Source organism: Nannospalax galili, unplaced genomic scaffold, assembly GCF_000622305.1.
Source record: "Nannospalax galili isolate Female #2095 unplaced genomic scaffold, S.galili_v1.0 scaffold462, whole genome shotgun sequence".
NCBI lineage: Eukaryota > Metazoa > Chordata > Mammalia > Rodentia > Spalacidae > Nannospalax > Nannospalax galili.
In genome coordinates, this window is record NW_008348078.1 from 1143062 (window position 1) to 1160830 (window position 17769).

General features: G+C 39.2%; 1 protein-coding gene across 3 annotated transcripts in view; it reads left to right on the plus strand.

Annotated features, from left to right (window-relative positions):
• Spidr (scaffold protein involved in DNA repair) overlaps positions 1-17769 on the plus strand; it is a 389790-nt gene that overhangs the window by 164624 nt on the left and 207397 nt on the right. For all 3 annotated transcript variants that reach the window (XM_008844506.3, XM_029569016.1, XM_029569017.1), the window contains one exon: positions 4643-4862. In XM_008844506.3, the coding sequence (XP_008842728.1) occupies positions 4643-4862 (220 nt within the window). The remainder of the gene's footprint in view (positions 1-4642; positions 4863-17769) is intronic.

Genomic DNA, 17769 nt, shown 5'->3' on the forward strand with positions numbered 1-17769 from the left:
TTGAAACTCTTTCTCTGACTGCTTGTCATTGGTATATAGAAAGGCTACAGACTTTTGTAGGTTAATTTTTTAACCTGCCACTTTACTGAACGTGTTAATAATTTCTAGGAGTTTGGTGGTGGAATTTTTTGCATCTCTTATATAATATCATATCATCTGCAAAAAGGGATAATTTGAGCTCTTCTTTTCCAATTATTACTCCTTTAATTTCCTTCTTTTATCTTATTGCTCTTGCAAGAGTTTCAAGCAGTATGTTAAAGAAGAGTTGGAGATAGTGGACAGCCTTGTCTGGTTCCTGATTTCAACGGGAATGTTGGCTGTGGGTTTGTTATATATGGCTTTAATTATGTTGAGGTATGTTCCCTCCAGTCCAATTCCCTCTAGGACTTTGAACATAAATGCATGTTGAATTTTGTCAAAGGCCTTCTCTGGATCTATTGAGATGACCATGTAGTTCTTGTCTTTGACCCCATTTATATGATTTATGATGTTCATTGATTTGCGTATGTTGAACCATCCCTGCAGCTCTGGACTTGATCGTGGTGGATGATCTTTTTGACGTGTGTCTGTATGCAGTTTGCAAGCATCTTGTTGTGAATTTTTGCATCTATGTTCATTAAGGATATGGGTTTATAGTTTTCTTTTTTGGTTGTATCTTTACCTGGCTTTGGTAGTAGAGTGGTGCTGCCTTCATAAAAGGAATTTGCAAGTTCTCCCTCCATTTCTATCTTTTTGAGTAAATTAAGTAGTATAGGATGTAGATCTTCTTTAAATGTCTGGTAGAATTCTGCTGTCAGTCCATCTGGTCCTGGGCTTTTTTTAGTCGGGACGTTTTGTATTACTGATTCAATTTCTTTTTATGTTATGGTTCTGTTTAAGGTGTTAATCTTTTCTTGGTTTAGTTTTTGTGGTTCCCATGCCTTTAAATATCCGTCCATTTCTTTTAGGTTTTCAAATTTAGTAGCATATAGGTTTTTGTGCTATTCCCTTATTCCCTTATAATATCTGTGTCTTTCTTGTGTCTGTTGTGATGTTTCCTCTTTCATCTCTGATTTTGTTGATTTCCTTCTTTTGGTTAACTGGGCAAGTGGCCTGTCAATCTTGTTTATCTTTTTAAAGAACCAGCTCTTGAATTCGTTGGTCCTTTGTATTTTTTTCTTTGTTTCGATTTCATTAATTTCTGCCCTGATTTTTGTTATTTTTTCTTGTCTGCTGGGTTTGGGTTTTGTTTGCTGTTGCTTTTCAAGTGTCTTGAGTTGCAATGTTAAGTCATTTATTTGTGTGCTTATGATTTTTTGATGTAGGCACATAGAGTTATAAACTTCCCTCTAAGGACAGCTTTCAGCGTGTCCCAAAGGTTTTGTTGAGTTGTATTGTCCTTTTCATTTAGTTCCAGGAATACTTTTATTTCTTTCTTAATTTCTCTTTTGACCTTTTCATCATTCAGGAGCATGTTGTTTAATCTCCATGTGTGCATGTGGTTACTAGGGCTTCTTCCAGTATTGATATTAAACTTTACTGCATTGTGGTCTGATAGAATGCATGGAATTATTAAAATCTTTTTGTATTTGTTGAGGGTTTTTTGTGCTCCAGTATATGGTTGATTTTGGAGAAGGTTCCATGGGGAACCTGAATAGAAAGTATGTCCTTTGGTGCTTGGGTAGAATACTCGGTAGATATGTTAGGTCCATCTAATATATAGTATCCTTTAATTCAGATGTCTTTCTGTTAACTCTCTGACCTGTTGATCTATCTAATGGAGACAGTGGGGTATTGAAGTCCCCTACTATTAATGAGTTGGGATTAATCTGGGTCTTAAAGTCCTGTAGTATTGTTTTTATGAAGTTGGGTGCACCAGAGTTTGGTGAATATATGTTCATGATTGTAATATCTTCTTGATTGATTGTTCCTTTGATCAGAATGAAATAGCCCTCTTTGTCTCTTCTGGTTAGTTTCAGTTTAAAGTCTATTTTGTCAGATAATAGGATTGCTACGCCTGCTTTTTTCTTAGTGCCATTTGCTTGGTTTCTTAATCCATTCACCTAATCTGTGTCTTTTGACTGGGGAGTTCAGTCCATTGATACTTAAAGTTATTAATAAAAGATGTGTTTTGATTCCTGTCATTTTTATTTCTGTTCACATTCTTGATGTAGCTGTGCATTTCCATAGTTATACCTTCATTAAGTTTCTTACCATAACCCCTTGATTATAGTCATTCCCTTCTTCAGCTCTTTATATTGCTTCAAGAACCAATCTACTGACAAATTATACATATAACTAGCTCAAGGAATATAATATATATCTAGGCAAGGTTTATCTGGGAATGTTTCGTCTTTCTCCAATCTTTATCTACATGGCACATTGTAATTAAAAGTACCAGACTAGTGGAATTAACCTTCTTGGATGTTTAACAGCCATACTTAGAATCCTATACTAATTTGGTCAGAGGGACATAAAGGACAGTTTTTGCTCCTTGCCCTCCTAGTTCGACTAAGTTCCAGGGGACTATGAGCACCTCTCAAAATTTCCTGTAACTGTGATAGGTCATCTTTCCTCTTGATCATGGAGTCTGTGGAGACCCCATAAAATACACTTGAACCAGTGTCCAGTCTACAAAAGAAGGGTCAGCACAGAGGTAACATCTCCTCCATGCTTCTAAGTGAAGCCAGCCATAGTCGAGCGGGACCTTTGACTTATCTTCACATAGATCGAACTGGTAAAAGAAAGGAGCCAGGGGCTCCTCCCAAGCCCATGTGACCTCTGAGGAACAGATCCTCAGTCGGCCTTAAGAGCAAAAATAAATTGGTTTATCTGAGCCAAATGTATGGCCTTAAATACCAAAAAGGAAAATATATCCAAATATTAAAGGGGTCAATATAATTTTTAAGAGTCTATGTGTATAGCTAAAGGCTACATAATAAGAAACAATGCCAGACAGAAGATACTTTCCTTTGAGTTGTTGGCCAGGGCAGACCAAGGGAATCCCAGATAGTAACCCAGCATAGAACTGGGAAAATGAACTGCAGACCTCAGTCTTATCTAAAGGAATATTGACAACTGATTGCTGGTAGATGAGGAACAGTTGATCTTCCTAAAACAAGGAACTCTAGATAGGCTGACTAGATTCAGTGGATGGACAAGCACTGTGGAATGGCTGCAAGCTCCAACAGCACAGTAGACAGTAACAGCAATGACAGAGTATATTGGCCCCAGTCGGGGCAGGCCTATGGGAGGGTACCATTTGGGCAGTGGGTATATAGATGAATAAGATTGTTTGGGATGTTCTGTACGATACACACACGAAAAAACCCAACAAATTTAAAAATGAGTAATATTTGAGAAAAAAGCATAAAAATGTTACTTCATGTTCATTTTTAGAGGTGATAACCATTACCATTGCAATCTACCTGATGATTTTATATCCATGTTCAGGTGCCAGAGATCTCAGAAAGTAACTGACTATGACTAGTAATAATCAGATACATTGAGATTAGAGATGCATGTGCAAACATCTAAGTGTTAGCAGCATTAAAAATGAGTCTTTCTGTAGGAAACAGTATATTTTAAAATAAAATGAAGATCTTTTTTAAAGGTTAAAACCTCATTCAGTTTTACGTCTTACAGTGTTTATACTGTGTTCAATGTAGTACAACTGTTTTAATTCAAATATGAACCTAAAAATTTACAGCCACTTTTCAAAGAGATGTATCATTGCTCTAGAAATTGTTTTTGACTATCTTAAAGCTGTAGTGAAATGCTTCTTCTAATCATTTGGTTATTAAATAAATAATTTTAAAAAAATAAAAATAAAACAATAAATGATAGGATAGATTTGAAATTCCCTGTTCCCTTCTAAATCAAAGCCTTCTTTCTTTCTCTTCAGAGACATTAAGCTGCTATGATTTTGCTTGTGTCTTCTTGGTCTATTTTAATTCCTTCCTACCATCCTCCTTGCCTCCTCATTCTGTTGGGATATTGGCCATTGGCCTCCAACTTAGAATTGCCCTACCATTTAGCTACTGTTACCGTCTCTCTACGTTTTTATGTTGGTACAACTTGTGTATCCATAAATAATACTGTATTAGTTCATCTTCATATATCTCCTTTAATTTTCACATATGTTCACCAGAGCAAGAGGCATGACCCATTTCATACATGAGATAATTGAGGAGTTATGCTATGCAATTTGGCCGACTTTGTAAAGAAAGATACTTCTTGAATCCAGATCAAATTCTAGACATTTAAAATACATAGCCCAAACACCCAACAGTCCATGAAAATCCTTATATTAGTTATTTTTCCAAGTACTGAAAGCAATCTAAGGAGCTAGAGAGATGGCTCTGTGATTAAGAACACTGACTGCTCTTACAGAGGACTCAGGTTCAATTTCCAGCATTCTCAAGGTAACTAATAACCACCATAAAGTGCAGTTCCAGGGGATCCAAGCCCCTCTTCTGGCCTACATTGCCTTTGCACGACACAGATGTACTAATGTACATACAGGCAAAACACTCATACAGAGGAAATAAAAATAAATGTAAAAGAGAAAGCTATTTTAAGTGTATCACTGTTTCATGACACTATGCCAAAACCATATGTTTTAAGAGTTCTTGTTTGGTTTTGTTTTCTCTTCAACTTCTAGGCAGAAAGTCTGGTGTATTAACTGTGAAAATTCTAGAGCTACATGAGGAATGCACCATGCAAGTTGCCATGTGTGAGCAGTTGGAAGGACCACCAACCACCAGGCTTTCCAAAGGAATCTCTCCTCGGCCCGAAGTCTACTTGAAGGTTCTCTTCACCAGGGAGACTGCAGGCCATTTAAGGGGGCATCCCCAGGATGTCATCTGCATCTTCCCTCCTTGGTGAGTTTAAAGACCAAGTCCAGCAGCCATCGACTGTCTGTCTCAAAAGAGAAAAGCATTTCTATCAGGAACACTGTTAGTTTATTAGAGAAATGCCAAGGGCAGAAAGCCAGGATTTGACAGAATTTATGTAAAAAAAGTGATGAATCATATCTGACAGCATGTTTCTATTTCTGGCAGTAGGGTTTTTGTAATTTGGAGTAAGAGGGTGGAAGAAACAACCACTTAAAGATTCTTGCCCAAGCAAAGTGTTGTTGTAGTATCTGGCCATTTTTGTTTCTTATTCTTCTTGGAAAAATTGTTTTAGTAGGAGATGTTATGTGAAAATAGGGTAGTGCATATTGGGACTGGAGAGATGGCTCAGCAGGTAAGAACACTAGTTGTTCTTGGAGAAGACCCGGTTTCGAATCCCAGCGCCCACATGGCAGCTAACAACTGTCCGTAACTCCATTTCCAGGGGATCAGACAGCCTCTCCTGTCCTCCTTGGGCATTGCACATGGGTGTACTTACCTACATGCGGGCAATACACGCATACACATAAAATAAAAATAATAAATATAGGCTGGAGAATTGGCTTAACAGTTAAGAGCACTGACTGCTCTTGAAGAGGACTTGGGTTCGATTCCCAGCACCCACATGGCAGCTACAGACCATCCTTAACTCCAGTTCCAGGGGAATCCAAATTGGGCATTGCACATGGGTGTACTTACCTACATGCAGGCAATACACGCATACACATAAAATAAAAATAATAAATATAGGCTGGAGAATTGGCTTAACAGTTAAGAGCACTGACTGCTCTTGAAGAGGACTTGGGTTCGATTCCCAGCACCCACATGGCAGCTACAGACCATCCTTAACTCCAGTTCCAGGGGAATCCAAAGCCTTCTTCTGACCTCCACGGCATTGCACAACATGGGTGCACTCACATACATGCAGGCAATACACTCGTACACATAAAATTAAACAAAATAATAAAATATTTAAAAAATAATAATAATGCTGGTCATGGTGGTGCGCACCTTTAATCCCAGCACTTGGGAGGCAGAGGCAGGCAGATCTTTGTGAGTTCAAGGCCAGCCTGGTCTACATAGTGAGTTCCAGGACAGCTGGGTCTCCAAGAAGACCCTGTCTCAAAAAGTAAATAAATAAATAATAATAATAATAATAATAATAAATAATAAATATTTTTTAAAAAGAAAATAGGGCCAGGCGTCGTGGCACACGCCTTTAATCCCAGCACTCAGGAGGCAGAGGCAGGCAGATATCTGTAAGTTCAAGGTCAGCCTGGTCTCCATAGTGAGCTCCAGGACAGCTGGGGCTACAGGGAGACTCTGTCTCAAAAAGACCAAAAAAAAAAAAAAATAGAAAAAGAAAATAGCATAATGCATATTAATTTATTATTTCTATGCTAGTCATTTAAGAGGAAAGATAAAATATGTATTAAAACATAATAAAGGGGACTGGAGAGATGGCTCAGTGGTTAAGAACACTGGTTGATCTTGCAGTAGGCCTGGATTCGAATCCCAGCACCCACATGGCAGCTAACAACTGTCCGTAACTCCAGTTCCAGGGGATCCGACAGCCTCTTCTGTCTTCCACGGGCATTGCATGACACGGTTGCACTTACCTACAGCCAGACAATACACACATTCACATAAAATAAAAATAATAAATAAAATATTTTTAAAAAACATAGAGAAGCTGGAGAGTTGGCTCAGTTGTTAAGAACACTGGGTGCTCTTGCAGAGGACTGGGTTCAGTTCTCAGCACCCCATGGCTGTTAACAAACATCCATAACTAGGGATCCTCTTCTGGTATCCTTGGGCATTGTATGCATGTGGTGCATTTATGCAGGCAAAATGCTCATATACATAAAATGAAAATAAATGATTTTTTTACAACAACAAAATGCCATAATAGAGTTTGAACTTCAAGAGCATAAATAATCATTACTGGACAGAAAATCTCAGCAACTCCTTGTTTGCTTTAATTTTATGCATGGAAAACTAGATTTTACTGTGAAAAATAGAATTTTATTGCATTTGAGGGAAAGTAATTATTTTATTGGTAATTTTAAAGTTTCATTGTGAAATTCTTTGATTCTTAAATTTAGAATTCACGTTACAGAGTAAAGTTAAATTTACCTTCCCCGAGTGGCTTTTCAGGGCGTTCATAGCAGGTGATCAGCGTTTGTGGAGTGTGCAGTGAGCTCTTCATGGTCTCAGGGCCCCTTGTGAAGGGACCTCAGCCACATGCGTGGACGGATTCCTACCTCGCTTACCTTGTTGGTTGTCCCTTTGCTCACTCTTTTTTTGGCATGTTTTTATTCTCATTCTTTGAAGTCTTCTTGTTGACAATTGGAGTGACAGAAAGAAAGTAGCAAGAAGTCTTATATTTGCTCCAGAAATGATGCAAAATCTCAGTGTTTTTAATATGCTATGTCATTCAGTGGGAATGGGTTTTTCTCTAGAAGACAGACTACAGTGCTTGTGCTAGCCAAGCCAAGTGGTGGCACATACTAATGTCAGTAGGCATTTAGTAAACCCACAGCAATGAAAATTTGTGAAATAGAGGTAATTACGTGAATTTCCTTGGAGTCACTTGATCTGTCATTCGCAAAATGACCACCTCAAAAAAAGGAAGCAAGATTGGGATGTGGCTTAGTGATAGAGCACTTGCCTGTCAGCCTGGCACGCATAAGGCCACTGGGATGAGTCCCCAGTGCTGGGGATGGGGACGAAAGAGTAAAAAGAAAATAGATGTATAAATATAATTAATAACTACAAACACATGAAAGAACTTTGTTCTAAGTATCAGTGATACAAAACAAGATACAACATCTGAATATTACCCTACATATTGCTATAAATATAAATTACCTTCGGCATATTAACCCTCCTTGGCAATATGTCAAAACATTAATGTGATTACACTTTGATACAGAATCTGTATCTCAACAACATTATTACATAAAAGGTATTATTAAAAGGCTTGTTTAATCCTTAAAATGGAAACAGCCTAAATAGTCATCAACATGAGCTGGATTAAATGATTTACTGCATACTTCTGAAATAAACAGTAATTTAACACAATGATACTGATTTATATTTCCACCTCTAGAAAAATATCTCTATCACAGAAAGCAGGTGACAAGACAGTAGTCATGTCCATCGGAGAAGAGAAGCCACAGAGTTGCCACTGCAGGTAGAGCAGTCCAGGTTTTCTTGGGCAAGCAAGCATGCCACTTTTACCTTGGTCAGCCTCCCATTAACAGCAGATAAACGTCCAACAAAAATTTATTTCTCCCAAATGTGGATACCAATGGCCAAAATCAAGATACCATCAGAATAGATTCCCTTGAGTCTTCTCTCTTCGTAATTATAACACTGCCCTCTTGGTATGATCTCTCAAGATCTGTCCTGGTGTGCACATACTCCTTGTGTCTGTCAGTGCCCAAATTCCTCATTTTTTAAGGACCTGTTAGATTCTATTGAACTCACCCTATAGGCCTGACTTTAACCTAATCACCTTTTTAGGACCCTGGGTTTAGGGTTTCAATATAGGAGTTTTGCAGAGACACAGTTCTACCCCTAACACTATCAAGAATTAATGCTTTTCAAAACTAACATTTGTTGTTATCTTTTGAGAGTTTCAAAGAATGTATTCTGGTCATATTCAGGCCCCTCCCTCACTTCCTCTCAGATCTATCCCTGCTACTTCCCAGCCCCCCATTCGTGTCTTTTTTTCTTAAGTCTATTGAATGTAATTTGTGTCCCTAAATGCTCTTGGGTGGGCTTTCATCCCCTAGACCATGGTCAACCTACCAGGGGTCACACTCTTAAGAAAACAGACTTCCTCTCCCAGCTGCTATCAATTGCCAGTAGTTTCTCAGCCAAGGGTGGGACTTCATGCCCACCTCCCCCTCCATGCTGAGATTTTATGTGGCTTGAACTTTCACAGGTCTGGTACATGCTGTCACAACTTCTGTGAGTTTATATGTGCATCTTCCCTGTTGTATACAGAAAATTCTGTTTTGTTGTAGTCATCTACCACCTCTGGCTCTTTTTCAACTCTATCCATTTAACTGAGAACTTCATAACTTTTTTCCTAATACCTCGATAATATCAACATGGTAAATGCAACATGTTTTCATTAACCGTGCATTGGTTGATGGGTATGTAGGCTGTTTCCATGTCCATTTTCAAGCCCACTGATTGGATGTTGAGTGCATGTAAGAGACGAATGAGGATTATGCCTACTATTTTTGTTTCCTTTACAGCACATACCATAATTACTTCTTAGATTTTCTCCAGTTAGACTCATGTCTACATTTATGCTAGGGTGTATTGGATGGATGCCATGCTGGACACTGTAGACATCTCTTATTCTCCACATACAAAGCTAATACCCCCTCGTGTTGTTTACTCTAGACCACTATGCCTATCATTTCTCCACTTAAAGATACTTAGATTGTTCTCAAATTTTGGGTCATTCAAAAATGCTATAATTATTTTGTTTACAGACATGTCTGTCCATTCTTGTTAATATTTCACTTAAGATAGAAAGGTAGAATTGAAGGCTGAGGTTGTAGCTCAGTTGGTAGAGTGCATGCCTAGAGGTCACAAGATTCTGGGCTTGATTCTGAGCCTCATATAAAATGGGTGTGGTGGTGTACACTTTAACCCCAGCACTAGGAGGTAGAGGTATGGCGATGTATACTTTAACCCCAGCACTAGGAGGAAGAAGTATGGTGATGTACACTTTAACCCCAGCACTAGGAGGTAGAGGTATGGTGATGTATACTTTAACCCCAGCACTAGGAGGAAGAAGTATGGTGATGTACACTTTAACCCCAGCACTAGGAGGTAGAGGTATGGTGTTGTACACTTTAATACCAGCACTAGGAGGTAGAGGTATGGTGATGTACACTTTAACCCCAGCACTAGGAGGTAGAGCCAAGAATATCATAAGTTCAAGGTCATCCTTAGCTACATAGCAAGCTGGAGGCCAACCTGAGCTACATGAACACTGTCTTAAGAAAAAAATATATAAAAAGAAAGAAAAACAGGAAGATGGAATTGAAAGAGATTATTCTTAAGCTATGTACTGTAACTTTCAATGACTGTTCTCAAATTTCTTTTAAAAAGGTGAACCAGTTTATACTCACACATTCTATGCACTAGTTCTTCTATAATTATTCAATTGTATGATTTTCAATTTTTTATTTTTTATTGAATTTTTGTGATTTTTCATACAATATAGCTTGTTGCTTTTTTCATACAATATAATTTGATGGTATTTAGATTCCCTTCCTCATCCACACCTTCCCTCCCCTGCCCAATTCAATGTACTCTTATATATATAAAATATGACCTATAGAGTCTGATTTGTGTCCCCAATTGTCATTCAGTGTGGGTCCATCAACTGGGCCCACCAGGTATTCTAGTCCTGTCAGACACTGTCTCTCCCCACTCCCAATCTCCCAATATCCACCAATTGCCAAAAGATCCTTAGGTTGGCATGGGATTTCTTTCCTACTTCCCTGTATCTATGCTGGGATTTTGTCTGGTTTGAACTTACGCAGGACTTGTCCATGCTGACACCATTGCTGTGAGTTCATATGAGTGACTGACCAGCTGTCTGAAGACTCTGTTTACTGTGGTCATCCACCCACTCTCATTTTTACAGTCTTTCAGCCTCCTTTTCTTCAATGATTCCTGAGCCTTGGGAGACAGAGGTTTGCAATAAGTGTCCTGTGCAGTGGTAAGCACTCTACGGCGTCTTGTTCTCTGTACATTGGCTGATTGTGGGGTTTTGTTTTTGTTTTTGTTTTCATTTTTATTATTAATCACCATCTGCTGCATAAGGAGCTAATCTGGTGAGAGCTGAAAGATGCATTCATCCTACATGTAGAAGTTCCATTGAAGATGTGTTACTTAGGGTTAAGTGTCTCACAGACACTTACTCTCTGCATTTGATTAGTTCTGCAACTCTGTACTTGTCTCCATCTGTTGCAAAAAAGAAGCTTCTCTGATGAGGTGTAAAAGGTACACTTGTCAGTAAATATGAGGATGCATATTTAGAACAATATAATTATGTTGGTCTAGTGATGTGACAAAGTAAATTTTCTCTAGGATCCATGACCTCTCCAGCCATGTATAGTTGGCTATGTTTACAGTAGCACACATGAGTTCCCTCCCATTGAAGGGGCCTTAATTCCAATTAGACAGGTGTTGATTACCCCCAAGATAAAAGTGGCAATGCTGCACCAATAGCAATAGTTTTCTGGGCCAGTCACTGTTATTTATGTAGAGTGTATTTAAAGCCAGCCTGCACAACTTAGCAAGATCCTGTCTCAAAAAAAGAGCGGGGAGACTGGAGAGATAGCTCAGTGGTTAAGAGCTCTTGCTTCTCTTGCAGAAGACAGAGGTTAGAGGTTTGGTTCTCAGCACCCATATTAGGCAGTTCACAACTGACTGTAGCTCTAGCTCCAGGGAATTTAAAAACAAACACAACACACACTCATGTACAGACACACACATATACGTAAATAATTTTTTATTTTAAAAAGTAAAAAGAAGGCTAAGGATGTAGCTAATAGTAAAACAGTAGTGTGGTATGTGCAATGCTCTGTGTATTCAGTGCTCTGGGTTCAGTCCTCTGTCCTGAAACAAAAAAGGCAAAGAAAGAAAGAAGGCTAGAATTATATTTTTAAAAATATATGCTTTGTCCTAATGAACACAAAAAATACCAGAGCAGTTAAAATTATTCTTGGCTGCTTATTCTATATTTATTTCAGTTCATAAATTAGCTGCCTTGCCAGAGTTCATACTTGTTTTTAGTAGACATAGATGTGGAACTCCATCTGTAGTTTATAGAGAGCAAAAGTTCAGGACTCCAGTGATACGCCAGCCAAATACTTATAATTTATGAATACTGCAAAAGTGATAACTGCTAACTTTTATTACATGAGTGTTCACTGCGTGCCCAGTACAGTGCCTAGTTCCTGAATCTCATTTAGCTTCACAGTAGGCTTTTGGAATTTTATTCTTTATTTTCCCCATTGTATATACCAGGAAACCTTAGCATAGAGACTCACAAACATCATGTAGTCAGACCTCGTTGAGTCTAACAAAGTATAAGTGGACTCGAATGTCTGTGTGCAAGTGCTGCCATGGGCTGACCTATAGCTGGCTTCCCTGTCTAAAAAGATGCATGGCCCTGAGCTGCCACCCTCACAGTCTTAAGAGCTGCTCTCTGATGTGCCAGAGGGTGGACAATGTGTCCAGTGGCTGCAGAAGGAGGGGTGCTTCTGGCAGAGTGTTACTGAGTCGTAGGACTGGTAGGGTCAAGGGAAAAAACATTGAGTGTCCGGGACAAAAAGAGGTCTGCACTTGCACAAGCCAGAGTCCAGAACGTGCTTGTACATGTCTTCTTTCCTAGGAAGGTGTCTTTGCTTTTTGTTGTTTTGATTTTCTGACACATGATCTCACTAGGTACCACTCACTGGCTTGAAACTTGCTGTGTAGATCAGACAGGACATGAACACTCCTCCTTCCTCTGATGTGTCTTTGTATTATGGCAGAGAACATTTGCTGTACCTTTTCATGAGTTAATTTTGGATAGGTGACAATAGGCTTGATTGTAGTTTTCTTGGTGATGATATACAAACATAGTTTTTGTCTCTGAAGAGCCTTTGATTTCATACACATTCAGAAAGAAAATTGTCAAACTCAGGTGAAAATTCCAGCGAAATATAACAGAATTGTGTAGCAGTGCAGTAGCCATCAAAGGATGAAATAACCCCTGATTCCTGAGATCAGAGTGAAGTCTTAGGGACGAGATAGGCTGTTGATGCTTCTGTGAGTCCAGTGATTAAGAATAAGGGATACCTACAACACTTTTTCTGTCTACAGCCCAGCTCTTAGACTATGGATCATGACCCATATGGGGTCATCTCACTGAATGTGGGTGTCATGAAAAATTTGACAATAGTAAAAAAGTTTTTTGATTGTGAAGCCACCAGAAACAAATTCAAAGCCAAAGCATACTGTTTCTGAGGCACAGCTCACCTGTGTCAGATTGTGGAGGTGGCAGGAGGCACTAAAGAGGAGGAAAGTGATGTATGAAATTCTCAAAGACTGAATTTTTTAAAGTTAAGAAATGCTGTTTGAACTGATGAACTGTTTCATGAAAACATTACTAAATGAATTTTAGCTTAGGATTAGTATAAAATTTCTAGCAATTTTTAAACGATCCGAAACATACTTCTATATTCTGTACTATGCATTTATGCAAAGTGTAGTTCTCAGCATTAATAATTTTTTGCGTGTGTGTGTGTGTGTGTGTGTGTGTGTGTGTGTGTGTGTGTGGGTGTGTGTGTGTGTGTGTGGGTGTGTGTGTGTGTGTGTGGGTGTGTGTGTGTGTGTGTGGGTGTGTGTGTGTGTGTGTGGGTGTGTGTGTGTGTGTGTGGGTGTGTGTGTGTGTGTGTGGGTGTGTGTGTGTGTGTGTGGGTGTGTGTGTGTGTGTGTGGGTGTGTGTGTGTGTGTGTGGGTGTGTGTGTGTGTGTGTGGGTGTGTGTGTGTGTGTGTGTGTGTGTGTGTGTGTGTGTGTTGGCCACAGTGTATGTGTGATCAGAGGACATTTTTCAGGATTCAGTTCCTTTTTTCCACCTTGTGGGTCCCATACATTGAACTCGGGTCCTCGGGCTTGGAGGCAAACACCTTTACTTGTTGAGCCATCTCACAGGCCCCAGCATTAATATAAAATCAAAGTTCGGTCAACTCTACATGGTTTTGAAGATGCTTTTCATCCTGTAGTAGCAATCAAGATTCAATTCTTTATGTAACAAATAACATCTTTCTCATTAAGAAGGTATATTTTGCTTTTTTCATCAACAAATGTCATAATTATGTCTAACAGTTGTTTTAAAGTAAACTTCTTTGATTATCAGCAGATGTTTTAATTATCTGCCTGTGTTATATACCCATATACCCAGGTTGTAAAGATTTTTCTGATGGAAATGGTCAAGTTGAAGAAAATCTAACACACAGAAAAATTTTTTTACTTCAGAGAGGCTGGATGTCCCTGATCTTAAAAATCAGTAAATCTGATGCAACAATACAAGCAGTTCTTGGAGATTTAAGACAGTTTTGATCACCTTTGAAGACTATTAAAGCATTTTATGACTTAAATAATGACCTTTTGGTTAAATATTAAACATTATGAATGAGTGGAATGTTTCCTATCTATTGCGGACTTCCAGTTGATACTTTGTATTCTTTATCAACAAGGTAAAGAATACAAACAAAAAAGTTTAACTGTTTGAAATTTTTCTATCTGGTCATGGTGTTCTGGGTTGGGGTTGATCATGGCCAAGTCCTGGCCACCAGCAAGGACAGCAAAGTATACTGGCCATAGCACTGCTTTCCAGTGCTGCCTTCATGAAGGACATGCCACTGAACGGTGGCCTGTCAAGTTTACTAATACATGTAAACAGAATATCATGCTTTATTATCTAATATCGATTTATTATTGCTTAAAAAGTATTGAAAGCGGGAATATTGTCTCCTAAAGCCTAACATGTAACACCTACACTTGTTCTACCTAGAATGAACAGCCTTTTCCTTAATTTTTCCAACTTAACTTTTTCAACATAAAAATAACCTTTTAGATGGTGGCAGAAGGGCAGAATAGAGAGGGCTCATACTCAAATAACAGACATAGTATGACCACTGAAGGGCCCTCATGAAGTCCCCATGTGGGAATTGTTCTTTCTTCCTGGCATGCTCTTTGTCACCCTAATCTTCTGGACACTAATAGTTCTTAGGCTCCCTTTTCTTGGGGTCTTCCCTGCCATCTTCCTCCCAATCCCAGGTAAACTTGATGGCTTTCTCCTTAAGCTCCACTGTGCATTCCACATGCATTCTGTGTCCTAAGCAGGCCTGGTTCCTCTGAGGGGTGGGGCCTACTGTGGAGAATAGACTGCAGAGAGTTAGCTGGGGAGGGAGGGGCTTTTTGAACACCATTTTGGAACTGAAGGGGCAGCACAGAATGATGACCCCATTGTCTCACTCGCCTGGACACAAGAGGGGGTGTTTACTGAGCTGAGGCGAGTTAAAGATGTGCTGTATGGTTTTTCTAATAGCGCCTGGGCAAGGGACCCTAGAAAACTAGGGCAACACATCCCTAGCGGCAGTCAGAGGAAACTGTAGCCTCTGCTTTTCCTCTTACTTCTTGGATGTAGCCAGGTATGAGTCTTGCCTTAAGCAGAAATCAAGGCTTTGTTTCAGACCACAGTGTACTAAAATTACAAACAAGCTCATTTTTGAAAAACTAGAAACCATGAAAGTATATGATTTAGTGGGTCTTCCTACCCAAGCTAAGCCACAGTGGCCAAGGAGCTTTTGTTCCCATACACACCTTACAGGACAAAGAACTTGTATCAGGAGAGACAGTAGCCTTAACAGTATTACTCTCCTGCTGAATTAGTGGTGAACACTTCCACTTAGACTTGGTCCCTGAACTTGTTTTCTTGGGTGCATTCTCTCACACATCCACATGGGAACCTGTGCAGAGTCCCCTCAGCATTCCTTACTATGGAGAAAATGCCCAAATCACAATTGATTGATTAATAAGTGCTAAGCATATACACAAATATATGCAAATTGAAAACTAGGATCTGTATAGGACAGAGAACATGTCATTTGGCTTTCTGAGTCAGAAATACTTTGCCTGAGATAAAAATTTCCAGTTCTGTCCATTTTTGTGCATGTGTCATGATTTCATTTTTCTTTGTACCTGAAGAAAATGGATATATAACCACATTTGTATTCATTCATCTGTTAGATTCACTTTCCAGCTATTGTGAATAAAGCAACAGTGAACATGGCTGTACAAGCACCTCTGTAGTAGGATACAGACATCTTTGGCTATATGCCCAAGACTGGTATAACTGGGTCATATGGTAGTTCTATTTTTAGCTTTTTAAATGATCTTTCTTTTGAATTTTTTATTGAATTTTTGTGTATTTCATTCAGAACATCTCAATCAGTCTTAATCATCTTTATACCCCCTTCCCCACTGGTACCTTCCCATAGCCCCCCACTGGAATTCATTCATTCTGTCATTTGTGTTAAGGCCTATTGTGTCAAGTTAGTGTCCTCAGATGTTCCTCAACTCAAGTTCATCTACTGAGGTCTAGTCACCATAGCTAGAGTCCCTTGCTTTAGGAAGATCAGCTCTTCCTCACCTAGTAGTAATCAGTTCCCAATATTTCTTCACCTAAGATTGGGGTCTGCATTGCAGAAGAAGGGGCAGAAAGATTGTAAGAGCCAGGGAAGAGGTGCATGACCATATGGAAATAGAGTCCTACAAGCTCCTGGGACCCTGCTCATATGATTCTATGGCAATGGTGTCAGCATACACAAGTCCCATGCAAACTCAAGCAGACAAAATCCCAGCATAGAACTGGGGAAATGACAGCAGACCCCAGTCTATTTTTAGTTTTTAAGGAAACTTCCACACTGATTTGCATAGTGACTATATCAGCTTGCATTCTCATCAGCAGTGAATAAGGGTTTTCTTTCCCCATATCCTCACCAGTATTCGTTATCATTTGTTTTCTTTATGATAGCCATGCTGACTTGGATGAGATAGAATCTCAAAGCAGTTTTAATAATTTTTATTTTATTTTATTTTATATGTTTGAGTGTATTGCCTGTGTGCGTGTAAGTGCACCTGTGTCATGCAGTGCCCACAGATGTCAGAAGAGGGTATCAGATCCCCTGGAACTGGAGTATGGATGGTCGTTAGCCACCCCTGTGGGTACTGAGAATCAATTCTGGGTCCTCTGCAAGAGCACTGTTCTTAACCTATGACCTATCTCTCCAGTCTCCTCAAAGCACTTTTAACATGCATTTCTCTGATGACTAATGATGTAGAACACTCTTCCAAGTATTTATTGGCCCTTTGTACAAAGGGTTCTAAGGATGCTATATAGAAAATTTGTGTGTATTCTAGGAAGAACTTAAAAATAATCTAAAAGTGGATGTTTACTTTTGAGATTACCCAGTAAATTTCCACAATGTAAATGTCATCTGTAGTTGCTTTAGGTTCTTTGACTCTGTGAGAATAAGCCAAAGACAAGCACTCCAATGCCTAAAAGATTACCCCTGCCCCACCATTCACGTGATTGTGCTGGTTGTCAGCATAAGGCCTCTTTCTTCTGAGATTGAAGACCAGCACTTTGTGTCCATAGGATCTATGAACCCATCAAGTGCTGTTTTGCTTGTTTTCTGTTTCAGATAAGTTCATTCTAAATATCTGTTCCTTTCCAACAATAGTTTCAGAGCTTTTACCCTGACATTTGGAATCCTAAAAATTTTACATATAATTAATATAATTTAAGAATACGAATCTTGCCATAAATGGGGGGCACCCACTGCTGTGTAAATAAACCCCCACCCTATGCTCTGTTAAAGGGTAAAAAGGAGCTCAAGAGAGGTAGGACCAGAGGAGAAGGGCATTATTAAGGGAGAAAGGGGAAAATTGGGGCACCTTAATTGGGGAAACCATGATGGGGGGGTTAGACAATGCAAGAGATAAATAATGCCTAGCTGGTTTTAAAAACCAGAGGGAACCATATTAGTCCAACAACCTACTGACAAATTATACACACCAGATCAAGAAATATATGTCTAGGTAAGGTTTATCTGAGAACAATTGGTCTTTGCCCAAGATTTATCTAGATGGCACACAGTAATTAAAAATACTAGACTGGTGGAACGAAACTTCTTGGATGTTTAACAGACATATTTTGAGGCCTATACTAATTTGGTCAGAGGGACATAAAGGACAGTTTTTGCTCCTTGCCCTCCTAGGTTGACTAGTTCCAGGGGACTA